The following is a 19,681-nucleotide window of genomic DNA, read 5'->3' on the forward strand; positions in this document are numbered from 1 at the left end:
AAGCAAATTTCTTGTTCCACGCATATGTCAATCCCTTGTGCTGGGAGACGCGCGCATGCGTAGTTTCCAATCACTGGAAGGATGTCGGCAAACTTCGAAAATGACACTTCGGCGTTACGCCTGTAACGGTCCGCGTTTACGCTTTTTTTTCGTTGAAGAGCTGACCTGAAAGCTTATTTTTAAATTATAAGAATACTGACCACAGAAGGCATTAGCTGCAGTAACGTCAATTTTACTATAATTGTTTTTCTCTGATCGGGAATCTGAACCGACCAGTTGACTGAAGCAAGCTGGCAGGCTAACCAGCTAGGTTACACCGCTCGAGACGCGAGTGTGAAGAAATCCGTCCACTTGACTATCCAGAACTATCCACTTGGCTGTCCTAGCCGTGTTTTCCCTTGAAACCGAGAGTATACCACGTATTTTACGATCATCTCTTAAAACATATAGGTTAGCTTTTGTTTCTAGAGGTAGCTTACTTTTAACGTTGCATAGAATTGACACGTCGGTGCGTGTGCGCTAGCTAAATTAGCCGGACTAGCTAGCTAAAGTTTCTAGCTACTGACAACAGACTCATCCTACATTTAAACGCATTTGTCTCGTAACTTAACGTTACTAATGTTAACTCCGAGAAGCAGTTTGATTTGCTTGTTGTTTAATAGGCTTTCCTGATAGTTACCTCATGTTTGATAGCTAGCTAGCAGCTTACCAAAATGGGACAAAATTGGCGACCGTCAAACTTTTACAAGCTTAGTGTAAGACAATGATAATTTAATTTAGTATTGAAACGTTTCGTTTGGTTTTTATCATAATATATGATAGAAATTATCATTTTAAAGCCAGTTTTGTGAATTCATGGTTACTAGATAGCTAATTAAGCATTCCATTTGGTGTTTCACTTCAGTATCGGTTAGTTGGCTTGTTGATTTGTAATGCTGGCCTAAATTCCGAGTCTGACAATGGCTGGCTTTGAGAATGGTGAACGGGCGGCAGACACTGTGAGTTTACAGACTGTCGGTAGTCAGTTTGATGAAGAGAGCTCACTTGGTTCGGATTCCGAAATGAACGGCTATCCAAGTTCCAGGCCTACGGACAAATACGGATTTATTGGAGGTGCCCAAAAGTATTCATCTGAATCGTGAGTAAACTGGCACTACCATGAATGTCATCCTTAAAAGTAAACCTCCACATTGGTGAATATTTAGAATGAGTGTATTTTGATGTCAAAAAGGGGAATGGGTATTGTTGAGCGTTTTCTTTTTAAATCATTTTTGTTTTTCTTGTTTGTTTTGCATGTTTTACATATGTCGTATTCTTACATGATTACTGATGAGGAGTGTCTGTCTAACCCAACCGGATGGGGCACCTCGCACGCACCCTTTTCCTCTGTCCTTTCACCTCGCCAAGCTTTTGATGTTATTCCATTAGCACTCACCTCTGGCCTTGATATTTCATAGAATTGCTTATAACGGCAGATTGACTTACTGAACGCTTGTCTTGGTGTACCCACTGTTGTGTTTGTATGCTAATCTTGTGTATAAGCAGCTTCTGATGGACAAGAATATTTGCTTACAAAATGCAGTCATGTGGTGCGAGATAAGCACAGATGAACCCAGGGGACCAACTAGAAGTAATCTTCTGTAATCTTCCCTTTTTATGAGCCAGATACTGCGAGTGTTTGTCACCGCCACACTGCTAACAGTCTGCGTTCTGGTCTATACGTTTACAGTGTTTGACCTCTCTTATACAGTATTATACTAAATATCACAGTTGCAGCCACTTAACTTTATTAAAAATGCTTCTCCTACTATCACTGCTCAACTATAGGTGCATTTTTTAGGTGCACAGTTACACTACTGTAGTCCTTCTGTTGCTGTGTACAATTTGTCAGCCACCCTCTGCCCTTTTCCTCACGGATCAGTTTGAGTACAAGTCTGCCTGCTGCAGTGTTTGCATGTGTAACAGTCACTGCTGAATTGAGAGTGGTCTTCCCTGAAAAAGTAACAAGTTAACATGCACCCTGTGGTCAGAAACTAACCATTGATCAAGAGATGGAGAATGGCAAACAAATTATGCATGCCAACAGATGGCATGTAGTCTTACTGTAGGTGGACAGGTCTAATAAAGGAATGTTTCCAATAAAGCGGGTTGTGAGTGTACTCAGCATAGACTGCATATGCAGAATGCACATGAAGGTAAATGTTACTGTTGATGCTTGGGAATTTGATATGTATTAATATGAATTTGATATGTATTCATGGATTGATCAAGCTCTGTATATTTCAATGATCATTACAGGCATTTCCAGATGCCAAGATTACTGTGAGCATGTCACCCAGATGTCTGCTTGGCAGTAGTTACTTTGAATCTATCTGGATTAAAAAAAATCTGTTGTGCACTGTTGCCTTGTTTCTCTGGAAAAACCAGTTCCATTTCATTAAACCAAGCCTCCGCTACTTTGGCCAGTAAACTGCTATGTCAGAAGCCAGTGTAAAGCCCTGAGATATCATAGCAGGGCCTGTACTGTTCTTCTTAGAGGAATATGCCAGCAGTAAACCTCAAAAACTATAGATTTTTAGTTGTTAAGGTCACTTAAAAATGATTTTACAGTGTTTGGTTTGCTTTAGAGTTCAAAAAATGCCACATTGTAGAGTTCCAAAAAATAGCTTCTTGGATTATGATTTTAAGGTCACAAAATTATTTTATAAATGAACTGGAATTATTTTAGTACTCTTCTCTGTGTTCAATGTTGAGTGATGTGTTTCTGCATATCTTTGCTTGTTTTATTCTCAGTAAATTACTTTGAGGGTTCAGCCTTGATCTGCACCACCAGTTTGTTGCTCTGCTCAAATTCAAATGAACATAGATTGACACACATTGTAGGCATGTTTGACTATGTGAGGTTAAAATATCACACTTGGGGAAAGTGATCCTGTAAGTAAGAGCCTGCAGCAGTATTCAAGTGGCCGAATGACCCTTGGTGTAGAAATACAGGAAACTGGAGGCCCTACTATCTGTAAATCTAATATGTAAATAAGCATTTATAGTTCAGTTTTTTTAAATACCTAACAATAATAATAATAATAATTCACAAATTTGAGGATCTGATATTGCTGATATTTGCTGCAGTTTTAAGTGATTACTTCTTTAACTCAAAATTGTGTCCGTTGGAAGTCTAGGAAGTAATTTCTGCACCACCTGCAGCTCTAAAACCAACTATTAGTGAAAGACAAATAAACAAGGTCAAAACCTTTTAAATTACCCTGAACATGGAAAAAAAATTCCATTGCAAATCTAAAAAAATAAACAGTGTTACCTTCTGATCTGACACTGTTGACCTTCTGTGGGCCATATGTACTAGTGGTCTGAAAGTTTGGCATCTTCAGAATACCTTGATCTCTGAATCCATTGAGTGCATTTAGATGCACTTAATAAACCTATCATAATCAGATTTCTGCAGTTATCTGATTATTCAAGTGGTCATGTAAACAGCATACTCAAATTTCTTAGATCGGCCTAGAAACCAGATTAAGAAATCCGATAAGAGCTGGATTTTAGCTCAGTAATCAGATTTCTTGGTGTATATATACCCTTACCCAGGTTTCTTTCAGTTTTCTCAGTCTGTGCATGCATGCAAACATAACCGGACCTGTCCTGGAAGTGGCTAGCAGAATTAAACACAACACCCACAAAATGTATATCAAGCACCTTTGGGGAGACAAAGGAGGAACATTGGAGGAAATGAAGAATTCGAATTGTGAACTATTATTAACTGTTAGTAATTGCTTAAAAATGAAGATCTATATTTGCCAGTAAAGTGGGTTCATGTTTACAAAAAGTTTGCATCACATCATTCTGTGAGATTATTGGCTGGTTGCCAAATAGACATCTGATTATTGTCTGACATATGTAAACTCAGAAATTTCTCCTTTGTCTGAGTACCCATGTATATGCATTGATAGGATTACTAACAAAATCAGTTTGCATTTATTGGATTATTAAGTGCAGGTAAACGCACTCATTGAATCTGCAAGCATTGCTCCCTACTGAAAGAGGAAGAGTACTGTTTATATATATTGCCTACTGTTTGTGACCACTTTACTGTGGTTGGTATAGTGTAATTGGTAACAGTTCTGCTTCTACCGTGGGGGGCTGGGTTCAAACACCATCCAGGCAAGCATGCTATATTAGTCCTTGGGCAAGACATCTAACACTACATTTGCCTCCCTCTGAAATATGCTTGAAATTCTAAGTAATTTTGGGTAAGAGCATCTCCCAAATGCATGTATATGTGAATCACATATTGTAGTGATTGTTCTAGGATAAGGATACGTTTTCCAACATGATAGCAAAGCACTTCTCCTAGTTACTCTGGATAAGGGAGTAGCATGAATGATGTAGATTTAAATGTAATCTTTACTGGAAATGAACTCTGCAGGTGGGTAGACCTGGAAAATGAGGGATAAGAACTGATGAATACAAACTGTGCTCCTTAGAGTACTGTACATCAGAGTGTTATCAGGACACGAATACTTGCATTTTAAAACCACACAGAGTTCTGGCCTGAATCTGCTACCCTGGGTTTTGGAATAGACAAGCTGCACTGTGCTGAGTGGACAGCAGGCTTCCTGTTTCCTTTGGTTTATGAGAGGCCTGGTGCCCTGAGGTTATACCAGCCCTGCCCCACTGCTGAAGAGAGCAGTTTGTTCAGAACAGGCGCGAGCTTTCTAGACAATTGTTTCCAGGTTCATTATTGGTGTTTACTTCAAGTATGCCGTCACACAAAAGGTTGCTTGTTTTTAAGCTTGCCTGGGTCAGATTTGATAAAAGGCAACTGTTGCTTTCATATGAAACATCTGGTTAATATCTTTCTAGTGAAAGTGAAGCTTTTTTGTCGGCTAAAGGTTGTTTTTATTAAATAGATATTTACCAGACCAGTTTCTGTTTTTAAGCCTATTGTCAGGACATAGTTTAAAAGTTTATCGGAGTTTTGGTTCTTAGATTTAACTTTGTCATCATTATTAAGAACTTCATTTGATCTTAAGTTTAGATTTTAAGTCTCTTACCATAGTTTGTTTTAGAAAGAGGAAGTATGAAACATTTTTACCATCTTTACAGGGGAAGTGAGAATGTAACACAGAGATGGGCCATACCACCATTTAAAACTGTTTGGTACAAATGTATCAGGTACAGCAGCGTTTCTGGGGTTTGCATGTTCCACTGCAATTACTAGGTTTAGATATTCAGCCCGGGGTAAAAAAAACTGAGCATTGCCGAAGGGCGAGACAATGGTAAACACAAACGTTGCATGGCAACAGAGGTGACCTGCATAGTACTCACAAGAGGGGGGTTTGACAAATAGCAGTTTCTGTTATCAATGTGATTCAATTTTGTTAGTCATTTGACAGACAGGTCATAACAAACACCCTGGCTATGTGATTTAATTGAAACCTTATCATGACATTAATTATCATGAGTTGATAATATTTGTTTGTGACTTTTGGTAAAGCGTTGACCCTGAGTTGTGTAACGGATTAAATTTACATATGAAGTCACTCTTTTCTTGAATGTTGAGTTTTGTGCTGACACTCTGTGGTTCTGGGTGTTCACCTCCCTGAACAGATCGAATTGCTTTTATTCTGAGGACTAAAAATGTTTACCACGCCCGCATCCATCCCATAATTACAGGAACATGGAGGCTGGCTATTAACATTTAGCTTTTGCAGTAGTAACCATATTGTCATTCCATAAAAACTTTCAGCCCCAAGGAGGAAAGGTCTCTGGGTCATATGTGATCTTCTAGATTCTTATTGTAAAGCAGCTTAAGAATCAGAAATAGGTTGAATTCAGCTGGCTTTTTGTGAGTTTGCTTAAACTTGTTCTGCTTAGCAGGTCTTCTTCCAAAAATATTTAAACTGTATACTGGAGAGGCCACTCCATGTCGATAGAGCAGTTTTTCTGAACTGTGGGAATTGTAGGCGAAACTGGTGAAATTCACCCAACAACCAAACGGAACATGTGAAGATAGGAACACACACTCATTTGTGCAGACCTCATGTTGCTTAACACAAACAAGTAGGTAGGATTTCAGCCCAGCAGGTCATTAGTCTGCAATATGTCTGCAGTACCAAATAATTCTGTTTAGCACTCTGCTAACCTTTCCTGAATGCAAAAATTACAGTAAAGAGGCACTGACTTGGATACCTGTATTTGGTGTAACAACCAAAGTCATTTGTTGTCTTTCCTAGTGCATAACTCTTATAGATTTTACATGATGTGTTTAAGGCTAAAGAGCAGGGTTCCCAGTGGTCATGGAATTTCCAGTATATCATGGAATTTTAAAAAGTCCATTCCAGACATGGATAGTCAGGGGATTTGATCAGTTTTGAGGTCAAGTCATGGAATATCATGAACATTTGTTTGTAGCATATTTATGCATCAGTTGTCATTTATCAAAATATTATATTTTCACATATTTCTGTATTGTGTTGTGAGCGGTAGTTATGGTTACTTGATTTTTTGCCTGCCCATTTAACAAAGACAGCCTGTTTTTCCATTCACTATAGATCATGGGAATTCAGCCTTTTAGGAATTTGACTTAGAGTGAGAATCCTGAAAGAGCAACTTGTGACCCCCCCCCCCCCCAAAAAAAAAAAAAAACCTCACATAGTTTGTCAAGAAAAACTTCATTATCATATCTTTCTCTCACTTCTCCCTATCTTTCTTTCTCTCTCTCTACCCCACTCTCTTTCTAAGTCTTATCTTTCTCCCTCATTTATTTATGATTTATCAAATTTGTAACCTTTTTTTTGGCATGGCTGTGATTATATCGTTTTGTCAAAACTAAAGGAAAATATTGTATGTTATAATAAAAATAATTATAATAATAATTAATATTATAATAATCTGGAAATTACATACACAATAAACAAACAGAAAAATCATTCCAGCATACTTTGTCAGTATAAAAGTATATCAGAGAAAGGGAGAACTTCCTTAACTCTCCTTCCTTAAATGCTGCAGAGCTGAGACTGAGCTCTGGTGGGGACTGTCAGCTTCCTTTTCTAGTAGAACAGTGAGTTTATCAGTCCCAAAGACAACTGAACACAATGTTAATTTTCTCTCATTTTTAAAAGAATGCATCTCTTGTTAATTTAGATTTTGGGCAATAGATGAAAAAAATTGGTTTAATCCAAAGGTACTTATGAAATGACCAGTCTCAGTGTTGTTTGCACTCTGTACAGACCGATCAGTTCAAATACAGCAGAGTGTCTCCTCTGCCCCCAGTACTGTGAAGAGGTTTAGACAGTATTATTTACATTATCACGATGGCTGTCTATCCCAGACATATTGACGATATGGCGTTGCTATCAATAAATAAGCAAAATAAAGTCTTCTGGCTTTAATTTTGGTAATGTTTGACTTTTTTCCCTAAACAGTGCCATGGATTGACACTCTTTAGCATTCCACTTACTTTTACATTTGTAGTAGGTAAAGTTAGAAGGTTGACTAAGAGCTGCTGCTCACGTCTGTCAGCCATGCTAGACTTTTTAGGTTGCAGCTCAGTGTGCTCTGCCTTCAGTGATGCAACTCTGCTGTGATTCAGCATGCATCGACATTGATATCAGATTGAAACCTACATTTCAAGAAGTAAATCTTACCACGCGTGATCATGTGATCTGAACAGGTGATCCCTAGAGGAGTGGCACGTACTGGGCATTTTAAAATGGTTTATTGAAGCCTACAAACTGATCTGAGCCGTTGTATGTTGCATACAAAACTTTACACTGACAAATAGTAACTTTTATATGTAGTGTTTGAGCTGTTTTGGTTGTAAACATCACTTAGTGCTCCTTTAAATCACAGTGCCTACGCTGTGGCAAAGTGCTTTATAGTTTATTGTATATGGTTTGGCTTAATTGAGTGATTGACAGTATTTCATTGTTTTGTTTTTTATAAATGTAGGAGATAGACCCAGTTCTCCTCTGTGTTATATGGTCATGTCTAGGGTATAATGACCCAGTTCTGCGCTGTTATATGGTCATGTCTAGGGTATAATGACCCAGTTCTGCGCTGTTATATGGTCATGTCTAGGGTATAAAGACACAGTTCTGCTCTATGTTGTATGGTCATGTCTAGGGTATAAAGACCCAGTTCTGCTCTGTGTTATATGGGGATGTCTAGGGTATAAAGACCCAGTTCTGCTCTGTGTTATATGGGGATGTCTAGGGTATAAAGACCCAGTTCTACTCTGGAAGCAACATTGCAGTCATTTCTGTGCACTCATGAAATTATTATTTTTTTTTTTCAAAATTCCATTTATATTTTTCCAGTTTGGTTTTTATTAGTTTTTTTTTTTTAAAATTCAGATCTAAATGTCCTCCTCTCTCCTCTCCTCTCCTCTCCTCTCCTCTCCTCTCCTCTGCCTTCAGTGATGCAACTCTGCTGTGATTCAGCATGCATCGACATTGATATCAGATTGAAACCTACATTTCAAGAAGTAAATCTTACCACGCGTGATCATGTGATCTGAACAGGTGATCCCTAGAGGAGTGGCACGTACTGGGCATTTTAAAATGGTTTATTGAAGCCTACAAACTGATCTGAGCCGTTGTATGTTGCATACAAAACTTTACACTGACAAATAGTAACTTTTATATGTAGTGTTTGAGCTGTTTTGGTTGTAAACATCACTTAGTGCTCCTTTAAATCACAGTGCCTACGCTGTGGCAAAGTGCTTTATAGTTTATTGTATATGGTTTGGCTTAATTGAGTGATTGACAGTATTTCATTGTTTTGTTTTTTCATAAATGTAGGAGATAGACCCAGTTCTCCTCTGTGTTATATGGTCATGTCTAGGGTATAATGACCCAGTTCTGCGCTGTTATATGGTCATGTCTAGGGTATAAAGACACAGTTCTGCTCTATGTTGTATGGTCATGTCTAGGGTATAAAGACCCAGTTCTGCTCTGTGTTATATGGGGATGTCTAGGGTATAAAGACCCAGTTCTGCTCTGTGTTATATGGGGATGTCTAGGGTATAAAGACCCAGTTCTACTCTGCAAGCAACATTGCAGTCATTTCTGTGCACTCATGAAATGTTTTTTTTTTTTTTTCAAAATTCCATTTATATTTTTCCAGTTTGGTTTTTATTAGTTTTTTTTTTTTTTAAATTCAGATCTAAATGTCCTCCTCTCTCCTCTCCTCTCCTCTCCTCTCCTCTCCTCTCCTCTCCTCTCCTCTCCTCTCCTCTCCTCTCAGGGCTCAGGATGTTCCCACAGAGGTGTTGAGGCAGAGGGAGGTCAAATGGTTGGACATGCTGAACCACTGGGACAAATGGATCAACAAGAGATTCAGTAAAGTAAGACTTGCATTTTGTTTGTCACAGCTGTGTTATAAAGTAGCCCTCTGATTTACTCACAGCATTAAATTACTTCATTGGTCGAAAAAGGAAGTGTGGGCCCCACTATATGATTTTAGACTTTTGTGATGATTTTTCTTATGAACTTGGTGTTTCAGATGTTAGTTTTTGTCACAGACAGATGAATATGAACCTTGTAGGACATTTTTGTCAGTCTTTGTGAATAATAAATTACTAAATTAATAAGTTCCCTCTCTGATGTGGCAGTAAAATTCATATCTGGTTGTGTAGTATGACATGCTGATGTGATTATCTAGCCATTCACACTGCACTGTTGAAATCTTCCCTCTGGATTTTACCATGAGCTCACTGTACATTGTGACACAGTGACCACTGGGCTGGAAGAAAAACTGCATCCATTGGATTCACTGCATCCACTGACTCAGGCTCCAGTGATCCAGGCCATCCTTGTTTGTACTCTCTGGGTCGTCATAAACTTCTATCTGAACAAAGCTGTAGAAGAAATACAGCTCTGCACTGTACCTTGACAAAGAATTGCTTCAAATTCCTCTCGATTGGCACTGTCTGTCTCTCTCTGTCCGTTTCTCTCTCCATCTTTTTCCATTCGTCTTGTCTTTCAAAAGCAGATTTTCTGCCTTCTAATTACAAGGAACTTCCATATGATGTTTCCATGACTCATTAGTTGAGCTCTGTCTGGACACGCCCATCGTCTTAGATGAATGCGTGCGTGCGTGTGTGTGCGTGCGAGTGTGCGTGCGTGCGCGTGTGCGTGCGTTGAAACTCTTTTTCTTTTTCTCTCAAGCGCTCTAAAGCTTCCACTGCGAGTGGGGAAGCCACAGGTAAAGCGAACGATAAGGTTCCACCATAGGCGTTCCTGAACTGTCACTGTTTGGCTTTGTGTCTGCATGTCTGTATGTACGTACATATGTCTGTGTCTCTTGTGTATTTAATATAAAGTAAGAACACTTAACTAAAAACTGAATCCTTAACTAAAAGCTGGAGCATAAAAGCACATTTTTATTGCAATGTAGAAATCAGTGACACTAAAACAAGTCATGTTTGTCAATTACAGTATGTCTAAATATTAAATTTTAAGTTTGTTTCTAGAGTCTTGAAAATGGATATTTGATTTTTTTGACAATTTCATTTTAATATAAATGTTTGATTACTGATATGTTCCCTTGTTAAAGTTGTTAAAAGCATTCACTTGTTCTAAATTAGTTTTTAATACTGTTTTAATGCTGTTTTAGTTTTAATACTGTGTCTGCTGTTGCATTTTACATATGTGCATGAACAGCCACATCTTTACTTTTTTTCCCCTTTTTCTTTCATGCAGTGTTGTTGGTGCGTGCATGTGACTATGATGTGAGCATGTAATACAGGCCTGACAGTTTGTTTTACCACATTTACACCTGATATTGAAATGAGTCCCTGATGGAGCAGTCTGACTGATGTGGATGCATGTGACACTTTCTAATCGGGTTCACAGATTTGGCTCCACTCAGTGAATGTGGTGATCCTTAGATCTGTTGAACTGTTGCTTAAGGTGAGGCATCGGTGCCTGGTGTATGTATTTCAAAACTTATAACAAATAAGATAGGGGAACAGGGAGATCTGATCATTGTACTGCAGTACATTGACACGTTTGGGCCGCACATCAATATCAGGTATGAATGGCTGTGTCTGCGGTTTGCTTGGTCAGGTGTGAGTAACAAAGCCATGATGTCCAGGTGTAAAAGGGCCTTTCCTCTCGCATGCAGGTCAGGCTGCGATGTCAGAAAGGAATCCCGCCTTCACTGAGGGGCAGGGCCTGGCTTTACCTGTCAGGTGGGAAAGTGAAAAAGGAGCGGAATAGTGAAAAGTTCAAGGTCTGGCACGTTTCCACACATACACACACTCGCATATATACTCCTCTACTGAGGAACACTTTAGTCAGTCTTTTTTATTCTTGGGTGGGCTGCAATGGTCACACTATGGTGGAGTTCTTGCAGTATACCTGTTATATTTATATACCTATGTAAAAATGATTGTGTGTGTGTGTGAGAGAGAGAGAGAGAGCGAGAGAGTGCAAGCATGCATGCACATGTCTATCACTGTGGTTACTCAATATTACTGTGGTCTGTGATGTTTCCAGGAGTTAGACAGCATGGAAGGAGACCCTAAGTGGATAGATGTGATCGAGAGAGATTTGCACAGACAGTTCCCTTTCCATGAAATGTTTGTGTCACGACAAGGGCACGGGTCAGTCTCTAAGTGTGTGTGTGAGAGAGAGAGAGAGTGGGCGCGCAGGTGTGTGTGCGCCTGTTAAGTGCTAATTTAATTTAGCTGTTCTTAGAACTCCTGAAATTGACTCCAGTAATACTTCTCCTCACATTGAGACAATGGAGCTAGTCATCTTATAACCATTTACAAAATCTTTCTTTCCTTTCTTTATGCTTGTGTGCACATACATGTTGGTGTACATATCTGTATCTTTGTTTCTGTGTGTGTGTGTTTTTGTTTGTGTATGTAATTGTCTATTTCTTTGTGTGTGTACGTGTGTACAGGCAGCAGGACCTGTTGCGGGTGCTGAAGGCCTACACCCTGTACCGGCCGGAGGAGGGCTACTGCCAGGCCCAGGCTCCCATAGCTGCTGTGCTACTAATGCACATGCCTGCTGAGGTCAGTTCCACACCAGCAGCTCTCCTACTGGAGCTCAGACTTGTTGCACCTTTTCCCTCCAGCTATCACACCTGATCCAGGTATTTAAGGGCTTCGGAAGACTGTAATTAGAGCATGTGCAGTGATTTAGGGCTGGAACTACACCCTGCAGGATGGCATATCTACAGCAGCATGGTTGGGGATCACTGTTACATGCTCTTTCTTAAGATTTGAAGAGGACCTTGGTTATCACACTTGTATTGATTTCTAAGCTGCATTTAATAAGATGGTCTGAATGCAAAACTGTGTTTAGTGCTATGTAATACAGGTCTTAATGAGCATGTGTTTGGCACATGTTCAGTGTCCCATAAACCTGTTTGTCACAGTTTCAGAGTACCGAAGACCTGTATTTGACAAAGGTTCAGATTCCCATAAATGTGTTTGGCACAGTTTCAGATTCCCATAGACCAGTTTTACATAGGTTCATGTCCCACAGAGTTGTTGACTTTTCACATTCGATTTCAGATTTCAGACCTGTGGTAACGTTTTATATTTGGGGGTTTTCCCAGTGATTACTCTGATCTTAACAGAACTGCAGCAATAGATTATTTTAGTAATCGAGTATTCTCACTGACACTCCATCAATTAATCGTGTAATTGACTAAGAAATATCATGCTTTATAAAAGAGCAATAGAAAATATACAAAAGAGAATATAAGACAATATAAGAAAAATTAATTGATTTCTATTTTTTCATATTGTGCATATTGTTATATGGATTCAAAGAAACTTTGATTTGAACAATTTGCATCGTTGATCTTTAGTAATTTAGTTACTTGAATTTCACGAAGAAACCATATTTAACAATCTTGTTTCAGCCCTACTTAAAATAATCATGCTTCCCACCATGTGTGTGCGTGCCCGTGCAGGATGCCTTCTGGGGCCTGGTTCAGATTTGTGAGAAATACCTCCCTGGGTACTACAGTGCAGGCCTGGTAAGTCTAATGCAAACACAGAGACTTGACACATCCAATAAATGTGAACAGGAAGGTAAATGTGTTGTGGTTGCTGTGCCAGAGAGTTGTGCCTGGAAGACCCAGGTTTGATGCTGAGGTAACCACCTTCAGCCTCACCCTAAGCTCTTTAATAGGTTCAAGCCAAGCTGTGTTCTGCCTGCTATGTGTTTGGTTGTTCAGGAACCTGATATGAAGTTCACCGCTCTTAAGCAGTGGATCCTGTTGCTGTAGTAACTGCTGTAAACAAGTAGCTTTACTATTGCACAACAAAGTAACAATCTATGAAAAAGGCATCTGAAACAAGAATACCATATTAACTCCATATGTGGAGTCCTGACATGGTGATTTTTACACGAGCTTACATAACACTTTAACTAGCAGAAACTTGTTAATAAGTAATTTTTTAAAACGTTGGAGAAGTATGGAATGGTTTCCTCTGGTGAGGAGTTTTTACTAAAGGACTGCACTTACTGCCAAAATCCCCTACTCTTGGGGTGGAAAAAAAGATTTTGTATTGTTTATTCACTCATCAAAGTAAATTATATTCTATGTGGTTACCAAAGCCAGCCACTCATGCAGTAAATGTGTACCAAACTGCCAAACATGACATCCGAGAGCAGTGTTTTTAAAAACAACACTAAAAGACTATGCCTTATTTATTCAGGGGACATGGGCGCAGGCATTTCTAAGTCATCTTCAAATGGCACATTCAAAACCCACCCTAACCTCATTATTAAGAATACACACAAGGCAACCTTTATAAAATTGTAACAAAATATAATGCAAATATTTCATTTTTAGACACTTGTACATTACCAGCTCATGGAGATTGTGTATCCCTCATTACATCTTCAAAAGAAATGGTGACATTTGAAAACCACTGTGTTTTAATGTTCCTCGTCTGTTCCTCGCCAGTTTTCTACAAGCTCAGAGCAGATGACTGTTTCTTTGTTTTATGAGCGTTCAGTGCTTTGTATATGGGAGATAAACAGGAAAGGAACTTCAGTGCTTTGGTTCTCTTCAGTTTTCCAGATCTTTTTTGAATTTTTTGATATCTTCCAAATTACAGATTTTATGTAGAACTGAAATATGATTAAAAAACAATGCGATCGCTTTCTTGTCCTGGGAAACTGTCATATAAGGCAAGTAGCTGCTAGATTCTACATGGAAATGAACATCAAACAGCTGAAAGAAGCCATGAGCAACAGGGAAGCATGGAGGGGCCTACAGAGTATCTGAGAGTTGGACACGACTGAATGGTTGAACAACATAGTTAAACCGTAGGATCTGTGGAATATTATGTATTATGTATCAGAAGTGTGTGTGTGTGTGTGTGTGTGTGTGTGTGTGTGTGTGTGTGTGTGTGTGTGTGTGTGTGTGTGTGTAGGAGGCCATTCAGCTGGACGGGGAGATCCTGAATGGGCTACTGAAGCGTGTGTGCCCTGCAGCGTATCGACATCTAGACAAACACAAGATCGAACCTATCCTGTACATGACTGAGTGGTTCATGTGTGCCTTCTCCAGAACTCTCCCCTGGGCAGCTGTGCTCAGGGTGTGGGACATGTTCCTCTGTGAGGGTGAGACCCAGAAACACAAGTCTCTCTCTCTTACCCTCACTCTTACTCTGTCAGTCACTGTCATTCTCTCTGCCCTCCCCCCAGGTGTAAAGATAATATTCCGGGTGGGTTTGGTATTGCTGAGGTGTATGCTGGGTTCCAGGGAGAAACTAAAGACTTGCCCTGGTCAGTATGAAACTATGGAGCTGCTCAGAGCCATCGAGCCCAGATACATGCAAGAGGCATTTCTCGTACAACAGGTAACACGCACACAAATAAAGATATTCACACAGAGAAAGAAATATATACACACACAAATATAAATACACACACAGAGAAAGAAATATATACACACACAAATAAAGATATGCACACAGAGAAAGAAATATATACACACACAAATAAAGATATGCACACAGAGAAAGAAATATATACACACACAAATATAAATACACACACAGAGAAAGAAATATATACACACACAAATATAAATACACACACAGAGAAAGAAATATATACACACACACAAATATAAATACACACACAGAGAAAGAAATATATACACACACACAAATATAAATACACACACAGAGAAAGAAATATATACACACACACAAATATAAATACACACACAGAGAAAGAAATATATACACACACACAAATATAAATACACACACAGAGAAAGAAATATATACACACACACAAATATAAATACACACACAGAGAAAGAAATATATACACACACACAAATATAAATACACACACAGAGAAAGAAATATATACACACACACAAATATAAATACACACACAGAGAAAGAAATATATACACACACACAAATATAAATACACACACAGAAAGAAATATATACACACACAAATAAAAATATACAGAGAGAGAGAGAAAAATACACACAGACTGGTCTCCACAGAGGTTAAAATATAATCAGCGCTAACCTCTATGCTAATATAGTGCCTGATATTTATTATTTAGTGATCGTGGTAAGGACTCTGTGCTGGATGTTATTACCAGTGATGATGATGATAAGTGTTACTGGGTGCTGGGACTGGATATGTTGATTTAGTGGATAGTGGTATTGTTGGTGATAAACAAGGCGATGAAGATGAAGACCTTAGTAGTGATTGTATTACTGGATGATGGGACAGTGAAGGAATTACAGGATTTTGGGGTCGTTAAGCAGGATGATGTGAAGAATGGTGGTGATTGTAATGATTGTGTTGCCTGGTTGTGTAGTCGGCTGCATTTTGGTGTTTTTGAAGAGGATGAGGTTAAGGTTGGAAGTCTGTGTGTTGATTGATGCTTGTTGAAGATGGCGATGAAGCTAACAGCATTGTGCCGTAGGTGCTGGAGTTGCCCATCACGGTGCGTGACGTGGAACGAGAACACCGCACACAGCTGAAGCGCTGGAGGAAGACACACGGCGAGCTCAGTTACAAAGCAGCTCCCAGGATGCATGGCGCCCGGGACGTCATGAATGTGGAGCCCCACACACGCCACGACCTCCGCCAGAGGCCGACCATCGTTGTCCACTACCCTTCAGCCCCAGATCTCAAACCTGAATTTGCCCGCAAAAAACGTGGGACCCTCAGGAGGAACGTCACGCCTGCTCCGGACTTCCTGAACCCGTACGCCCTGCCCTACGACCCAAAATCATCTGAGCAGCCAGGCCAGGCTCCACAGACAGCACAGCCCCCCAGCGAGGTGCCTCCAGACCCTGTACCTGAGGAGCACAGAGCCCAGCCACAGCAGGCTTCTGTCCATAACCAACATCAGTCTCCCACTGAAGAGCCCAAGCAGGTGTTCCCAAAGCCTGCAGTAAAGCAGAAGCCCAAGCTGAATCCTCCCTTCCCTTCCGCAGCTCTTCCCTCCAAAGACCTGCCTCCACCACCACCACCTCATCATCCTCCAGCGCCCCCTGTGGGCAAACAATATCAAGACTGGCGTCCACACCTGCAGAACTTCCCACCTGTCCTGCCCAGAGCACCTGTTACAGGGTCTGTCCCCACTCCCAAGGACTTCCCTGTTCAGAATGTCTTGCAGAACTCCTCCCACATCTTAGATCCACCTGCACCTACAGACTCTACCTTTCCAGTAGCACACAGCAAACCTGCCTGTGAGGACTCTGGTGCAGCTCCTGGAAATGGCACTCTGAGTAAATCCACTGAGAGTATCAATAGTTCAGAAGACACCTATTTGTAACTCAGTTTCGCCACCCAGTGGTGGGAGTGACAGCTGCATTTTCTAGCAGAGGGTTGAACAGACTGCAGTCCTGGGAGACAGCCTTTTGATCATTGTCAAAGCACCACAGAAACAGCATATTGGGGTAATCTGGGAGATTTAATGGTTAATTTGCCACTATATCACAACACCAATGATAATAAATTATCCATTCTTTCACTACTAAAAGAAGTTAATATCTAGAAAACTGACTAGTGAACTGAAAAGATTTAACACAGCGGGGTGTTTAGATGTCAGTTTGTAAGCTTCACCAGAAACATTTGTCTTTGACCACTCCTAAAAACACAGGAGTTAGGATAGAAGTATTCAAATGAAAGTCTCCAAGATCCCACAGATTTTCTACACTCCAAGTCAGCTGTTATGACTCAGTGGCCAAGCAATTGCATCAGCTGTTTAGTTAACAACCATTGGAATATAAAATCCAGGGCAGGAGTTCGAGTCATGAGCCTGATTTGAAAACTCCTGGTTACGGTTGTACACTTCCTGTTCTTTCAGGAATAAGGAACCACATGGGTATTAAATAGCCGTGTTGTCTACTACAACTATAAAAGGAACTGTGAAGTACTTTCTGGAACTCTTTACATTTTTCTGGATGTCTGACTTCCTGGAACTGAGATTTGCTCTAAAGATGAAGGGAAGTAAGCAAATGAGTGTGATATGAAGACTTATCCACACTACTTTACAGAGGCTGTCTGGTTTTGGTGGATTTATTACTGTTCTTTGATTTTGCTTGTAAAATTTTGTTTGTTACATATTCATAGGCTGGTATGTAAATAGAACTGTGTTACTGTCTTTCCTCATAAGTGTATAGTAAGGATCACTAACGCATAGTTTCTTACTTAACTGACTCGCTTCAGCTGGGCAAAGATACTGTGTGCTATCAAGTTTACTTAAGTGTAAAGTTTAATTGTGACAAATATGAGCAGACGAACTCTTGTTCCACCTTCCGCCACTAGAGGGAAGACTTTGTCTAAAAATGTTCAACGACGCACAGTCGCAGAAGCTGCAGGTCCTGAGACGTTGCCAACTACAGCCTTCAGCGGGGAAATGTGTTTTTGGAGAAACGCTTTTCAAGTTATTTACTACCACTGATGCATGCTATATATTTACTTTATCCTCGAAGTGTAGCCGAAATTTACATCCATCCATTTACGTACTAAGTCATTATGGTGAGGACTGCAGCGGTTCCACTTACTCATTTTGTTAATGGTTCCTGCTACTTTAATTTCACTATTATCTGGATCTTGGTGACACTAGTATTTTTTAAGAATATTTTATTGGGTACTTTATTATTAAAGAAGTAAGAATTAGAATGGCCTTAATAATTACATTGAACATGCGTTTAACGTGTCAAAGCATACATAAAGCCTTGAAAAGGGTTCATTTGATTTTCTTTTTCCTGTCTAACTAACTGATTTTAGGACAGTTTATCTAGATTCTGTACAATTATGCACCTAGATCGGCCTTAATAAACAGATAATACATTATTGAAGTGTGGCGCTGGCGAACACGGTCACTGTTGCTGTGCTTTATTAACAATCAAGCGTTTGTATGGTTTTAATTTTAAAACCATGTCATTGTAGCAGAACTGTAGCTTTAATATTACCATTAGCTTCGAGGGACTGCGTGAAACGACCAGAAGGGTAAGTGGGTAACAAAGGTTAACTGCGCTTTTATTCGTAAAGCGCACAATTACAGAGCGCTTTCCTTTGCTTTAGCGTTGCGGATATCGCAAATTACCACTGACGACTGCCCGCGGCGGAAAAAAACTTTGTGCAAATGACCGTTTAGACGCCCCTAATAAAGTCAACTTATGTAACAAGACCTAATAACTGACAATAAACGTTAATTGTTATACAAAAGATGTTAAAAGGCAGGTGTGGTGAAAGTCCTACGCTGCCGCCCAGAGCAGAAGGACCGAGGCCTTCCCAGCTCCGTCTCCGGAGGCGCAGTGCGGGAACAGCATCACCAACCGTGTGCAGGCCCGCGTCCGTATAAATGCACCAACACGGATTGTTGGTCAAACGCAGTCACCGGTTCATTTTGAATAATCAGTATAGGTTAAATCTTTTTCCTTTGATGAAAGTATGACATTACTTAAGTAAGTATATGAATAAATAAACACAACCAGTGAACGCGTTTTTTGAGGCGGGCAGTGCTTCGCGATGGGCTTCTTCGAATCAGTGTTTTGTGAAGTCACAATTGATCAGCAAACCTCCCTGAATTACATTTTCACATCGCCACTCTGACGTTCCCCGTTTCCCAGTTGCTTTCCCCTGCATTAGTATACTTTTTCTCAAGTGCTGTCTTTATTTTTGGCTTCTAATGTAAACAGCCCTCTCAAGAGAGATAACTCCCAGATGGGTGGCGGTCATATATTCCTGAACCTTCGCGACAGACAGCCTTTTTTTTTTTTTAACAAAGTAACGACATGCTGCTTAATTTCGAGACTGAAAGTTGAACTAAACAGGAACACCCTGGGGTCCTTCAGCGGGGGCTGTAAAAAATGTCATCGAACTCTCCATTTTCAGCAGGTCTCAACAAGGTTCAGGACAGACAGCCTTTGGAGAGTCGGTCTCTGAATAGCTTTGCAAATGTTGTGATAAAGTAAAAGAATGAGGGAAACTGAAAAACAAGACGGAAGATGACCAGCAAAGAAAAGAACAAAAAAATGAAAGCAGCAGTAGTTTTTAAAGTTGTGCCTGAGGGTTGAAAGTGACAGAAATGTCAGGGGCGCGTGCACCTCCGCCTCCAGGTATGGCCAGGTGTGAGTGAGCGAGAAAGCGAACGGGCTTGCAGTGAAGAGTCGTGACATTAATGACCAGGTACA

General features: G+C 40.0%; 1 protein-coding gene across 1 annotated transcript; it reads left to right on the forward strand.

Moving 5' to 3' along the window:
- The first annotated feature begins 81 nt into the window (after window positions 1–81).
- tbc1d10aa (TBC1 domain family, member 10Aa) lies at window positions 82–18,343 on the forward strand. The gene is made up of 9 exons (XM_027027961.2): window positions 82–1,138; window positions 9,262–9,361; window positions 11,143–11,250; window positions 11,517–11,623; window positions 11,929–12,043; window positions 12,952–13,017; window positions 14,426–14,615; window positions 14,700–14,854; window positions 15,955–18,343. The coding sequence occupies exons 1-9, from the start codon at window positions 960–962 to the stop codon at window positions 16,810–16,812; spliced, it is 1,878 nt and encodes a 625-aa protein (XP_026883762.2). The 5' UTR covers window positions 82–959; the 3' UTR covers window positions 16,813–18,343.
- Window positions 18,344–19,681: the final 1,338 nt, after the last annotated feature.

This window comes from Electrophorus electricus, chromosome 18, assembly GCF_013358815.1.
Source record: "Electrophorus electricus isolate fEleEle1 chromosome 18, fEleEle1.pri, whole genome shotgun sequence".
Classification (NCBI taxonomy): domain Eukaryota; kingdom Metazoa; phylum Chordata; class Actinopteri; order Gymnotiformes; family Gymnotidae; genus Electrophorus; species Electrophorus electricus.